Here is a 5,088-nt window from a genome sequence, read left to right as displayed (position 1 = left end):
GCGCTTATATAAAGTTTTAAAAAAATAGAGGGGAACTTAAAAACTTTTTCACAAAAGAGAAGCGATTGAAAGTTATGCATTGGAGAAGTGAGGGTTGACCTTGAACACTTGTGTTCATGCTCATGGAAACAATGTAGAATTTTTCATGAAGATTATCACAAAAATAATTATTCCCTTGTACAATTCCATTGTATTATAAAAATAATGTGCCAAGATTTGCCTTTAGGATGATTAGATTCCTTGTTGGTTTGTGCGGTGAAAAACAGAAATTTTGGCTGTAGTGCTCGATTTTACATTTTTTTTACTGGAACGTCAAATTGTTATGAAACTTTTTTCACTGTCTTTCTATAGAAAATGTTTATTTTTCCTATTTTTTAAGAATTTTTGGAGTACCAAAGGTATGGTGAATGTTTAGATTACTACAGACTGTCCTGTTTAAGACAAATTCTGTTCTTGATGCATTGTCTTGCTTGTTTTGATGAAATTATCGATTTTTATTGATAGTATGGGTTCATGACTAGTTTTTCTATTATGATATTATCTTTTAGAGATTTCTACTACTTAAGATTTTCCGTGCACATTATAGTCGCTGTCTACAAATTCCGCCACAACGGGAGGGGCATCGTATAGTTTTTTTAGTGGTAGGTCGCCGTAGCGTTCTGACATCTAGTAGGTGAATACATGTGCCCTAGTTGTTGTTTCGAAAAGAACATGTGTCATGGCTCATCGCCACTTGTCAAGCGTACGCAGCTACTAGCAAATGAGTATTTTCTTTAATTATTAGGTCGCTCCCTCCCCCTTCCCAGCCCACCATTTGCCCCTCTTATGATCCTGTGGTGCTATCAGTCCTATAAATCAGCCGTAGCTCTAACTGCAGATGTCCATTCCTAATACCAACAGCAAAAATTAAGGGAAATGGATCAGACCACAGCCATGCCCATGGTAGGCACCTCAAAAGCTGAGCTTCTGCAAGCCGATGCGGAGCTCTTTTGCCACACCTTTGCGTACCTCAAGTCGATGGCATTGAACAGTGTCGTGAAGCTTGGAATCCCCGATGTCCTCCACCGCTGCGGTGGCGCCGCCTCCTTGCCCGAGTTGCTCTCCTCCGTCCCCCTCCATCCAAGCAAACGCCCCTACCTGGGTCGCCTCATGAAGATGCTGGCTGCGGCTGGGATCTTCACGGCTGAGGATATTGCTGCCGGCGGCGATGGGGCACCAACCACGGTTTACCACCTCAACACGGTTTCTCGTCTCCTGGTGGACGACGCCGGCGCCAACCGCAGCTCATGCATGTCGCCGTGCGTGCTCCTGGGCACCACCAACTTATTTGTGTCGGCCTCCTTACGGCTGCACCAGTGGCTCCTGACCGAGGAGGGAGCCACGACGGATTCGCCGTTCATGATGGCGCATGGCGGGAGCTTGTATGGCGTCGGTAGCCGTGACCCAGAATTCAACGCGTTGTTTAATGGGGCAATGGGTGCCACCAGCGAGTTCGTCGCCGCCCTTGCTGTCCATGAATGCAGCGAAGTGTTCGCCGGGATAACGTCGTTGGTCGACGTTGCTGGCGGGAACGGCACCACGGCGAGGACCATAGCCGAGGCTTTCCCACGTGTGAAGTGCTCGGTGTTGGACCTCCCACAGGTGATACAAGGAATCTCGCCGGATGGCACGGTTGAGCTTGTTGCTGGTGACATGATGGAGTTCGTGCCACCTGCTGATGCTGTTTTGCTTAAGGTAGAGTAGTACTACTAATTAACTTCACTTCTTACTAATGGCATCATCTAATTCCGACTTTCTTCGATTCATAATTAGTGTCGCAGTTTTGAACTAAGGTTATGAATTATGGTTCGTCCGATTGGCAGTACGTGCTGCATAACTGGAGCGATCAGGACTGCGTGAAGATCCTCACGCGATGTAGACAGGCCATTTCCCACGGAGCCAAAGCTGGCAAGGTGATAATCATTGATACCGTCGTTGGATCACCCTCACACCAAATACTTGAAGGCCAGGTCACCATGGATTTGTCCATGATGATGTTATTTAATGGTAAAGCAAGGGAGGAGCACAACTGGCACAAGATGTTCATGGAAGCCGGATTTAGTCACTACAAAATCCACAACGTCTTGGGAATGCGGTCCCTCATCGAAGTCCACCCGTAGCTTTTTTATCCAACAATATTTATTATTCATCGCATGTGCTGCTGCTTACATTTCCCACATCATATGTACGTGGGTGATGCTTATAGTTTGTATCGTCTGCTAGCCTTATTTCCAGTAATGTGTATGCCCCTAATATTATCGTTCGCATTTGGTTGTGTCCATAGTTTGGCGCAAGGACTATGAGAATAAATTATACCTTGATGGAACGGGTTTATTTTTAATTTTCTTCACAGGGATTATCCCAATGTACAACCACGGTTACTTGTTATCCTCTATTTTAATATTTCTGACACATTTTACCGATTGATACAAATAATTCACATTTTATCATATGGACAAATCCTAGGTTGCTGCAGGGCGTCTTTGATTTATGGGATTGTAAAAACGCTGGAATAGGAAACACACATAATTGGAATGTCATGCCTACTCAAATTCTATTTGTGTTTGTTTGATTTAGCATAAGAACAACAGAGGATTTTTTACAATTATGTAGAATAACGATGGTATAAGATGTTTCAAGTAGTTACGATCAGAAGTATACTTGATATCACCAAAGGTTCATGGAAAACATTTGAATTTGTTAGATTGACAAAAATACTTATAAGACGTAATATCACATGCCTTTAAGATCTGCAACTAACCAAGAGGTTTAAAAGTTTGAGCTGTTATGCCACCATTATTATTTCTATTACTAATATAAATTTATCTTTCTCTTATTCAGAAATATAACCAGCCGCGGATGCTCCTAAATATCTGTTAAATATATTTCTCTTTATCAATCAAAGATAAAGTGAATTTGTACTTATTCGCCTGAAAGACACATATCAATATCAACTAATTTTATAGATAAATTTACTTTTGGTCCCTTAACTATTTAATGTTTAGATTTGATATTAAAAAGAAAAAATTGCAATGAGCATACTAATAACAGTACATTTGTACCCTCAGAGCAGTTTTTACACAAAAAATTGAATAAATCTTTAAAAAATATTAAATAAAATCAACATAAACATTAGATTGAATTCCAAATTTCTAATTTTTTTATGGTTCCTTATTTTCTATCTATTTTTTTAAGAAATACTAGGACTTTTAGTATATCATCAAAATTTGTATTTTACATATTTTGTCCTTTTGCACACATTGCTATATTTTTTCCAGCGATTTAAGTAATCTAAGGACTATCCTGAAACATAACGTAGCATGGAACATAGAAGGTGTTTATACCGCCCACGGATATACAAGTAGAACACAGGTAAAAACCACAATGACGAACCAAAGTACATGTTATTATAAGTTCAATGTGAAACAAAATATAGTTTAATAGTTAAGGAACTAACTCTTAATCCAATTAATCGTTGAGAGAATCAATATATGCATTTGCTATTTGTGTTCTTTGTGACGTTCAATAGTCACATCTCTTTGTCGACCAAGCCTTGATGCGGTCCTAGGCACACATTCAAAATTGTGTGGGTAAATATATCATAAAGATTACATGTCAAATCTCCAATCAGAGTAAAGACTTCTTGATGCATGTACTTGCATGTTTTAGCAATATAAGTGAATGGGAAACTCAGTTGAACCATGCTTTGGATACAATGATTTTTAGTTGTATACAAAGGTAGAGATATAAGACTATGTTTATACTATATTGCTCACTCTATATTAGTTTGTTGGACAATTCCTCATTGTACGTAATTAACAATGCTAGGTTTTTCTTTGCAACCATAGGCGGCTATCAACTTACCCGGGCCACCGATCTTCTTAATTTCGGAGGTATGGGGACTTCTTGCCGCATAGATCATACCAACATTAATTCATGCACGGATGTAACATGGCAAGGGTGTTCAGGATAATCGCGAAAAGCCAGATGGGATATTCCATCATAATTAACGGCAGGTACTTTTTAACAACTAGAATTAATCAACTAGTGAAAAAATATTTTAACCCCTACTATTAGTTTCGTTGTATCGCTCCACATTGATGGAAGAGACATAGTTGGAACTCTCTATAGGGAACATGTGGGACAATAGGTCAAAGCCAAAGTGGAAATATTCCATCATAACTAGTGCTAGGTAATTGTTAGCCAATAAGATTTAATAAATACCCTTCAATAAAACAATCACAGTTACTATTTGATCACTACTCCTTGTTTCGTTATTTCACTTTGCTCCGATGGAAGAGACATCATAGCTCCGTATGGAACATGAGCGGAGAAACCAAAGCGGAATATGCCATCCTGGCAACGGATGCAGTTTTTTCTTCTCTCATTCATCCATATACAATGGAAAAGTGCATGCATGGATATAGGGAGCAGCTCACTTTTTCTAGAACGCATCAGCCAAAGTACTCTTTTAATTTTTTTTAACCCAAGGCCTTTTTTTTCTTTGCTCTGACGTCCTCAATTTTTATTTGCGAATAAACGTCATTATTTAAGGGGACATGAGTCTAAGTCCTTTTATTGTTTTGAAGGAACTTCAGTCGACGTCCTAATAAGGTCGGGATATAATATGGGAAATGCTTCTTTTCACCCGATGGATCTCTCTGCACCCATCGACGATTCTGTGGCCGTCAGATCTTTGTTTAGTCAGATGGCTCGGGAGCATCCTCTTTCAACATCCTGGGTTTGCAACTAGGTCATTGTTGCAATTTTCTCCACCACAACAACTAGTTTGTTGCAAGATCTGGATCCCCACAACCATTAGACAAGCGCGCCACTAGATGTGTCAGCGCAGCTATGGATGAGCAAGCTCTCCTCCTTCCTCTCCTCCATCGGCGGCCCTCCCCTATATCCTCCTCATTCCTCTCCTCCTAGTCGGCCCAACTCTCTCTCTGTCGTTGGTCACCTCTTCACCGGCCACCCGGAGACCTCTCATGAGCCGCCAGATCCGCACCTCTCCGGCAAGATAGACGCCTTGGCTTCCTCTGACCC

At 40.8% G+C, this 5,088-nt stretch overlaps 1 protein-coding gene across 1 annotated transcript; it reads left to right on the top strand.

Annotated features, from left to right (window-relative positions):
- Positions 1–915: 915 nt before the first annotated feature.
- LOC123073641 (flavonoid O-methyltransferase-like protein Os11g0303600) lies at positions 916–2,159 on the top strand. Its single transcript, XM_044496739.1, has 2 exons — positions 916–1,734; positions 1,863–2,159. The coding sequence occupies exons 1-2, from the start codon at positions 916–918 to the stop codon at positions 2,157–2,159; spliced, it is 1,116 nt and encodes a 371-aa protein (XP_044352674.1).
- Positions 2,160–5,088: the final 2,929 nt, after the last annotated feature.

The sequence above is a fragment of the Triticum aestivum genome, chromosome 1A (assembly GCF_018294505.1).
Source record: "Triticum aestivum cultivar Chinese Spring chromosome 1A, IWGSC CS RefSeq v2.1, whole genome shotgun sequence".
Taxonomy (NCBI): Eukaryota; Viridiplantae; Streptophyta; class Magnoliopsida; order Poales; family Poaceae; genus Triticum; species Triticum aestivum.
Note: the sequence above shows the minus strand (reverse complement) of the source record. Positions and strands in the feature narration are given on the sequence as shown.

Excerpts from the sequence above, each read along its gene's own strand:
- LOC123073641 (XM_044496739.1), top strand. The coding sequence starts at position 916 with ATGGATCAGACCACAGCCATGCCCATGGTAGGCACCTCAAAAGCTGAG. Across the intron at positions 1,735-1,862 it reads CTGATGCTGTTTTGCTTAAG|TACGTGCTGCATAACTGGAG; the intron begins GTAGAGTAGTAC and ends TCCGATTGGCAG.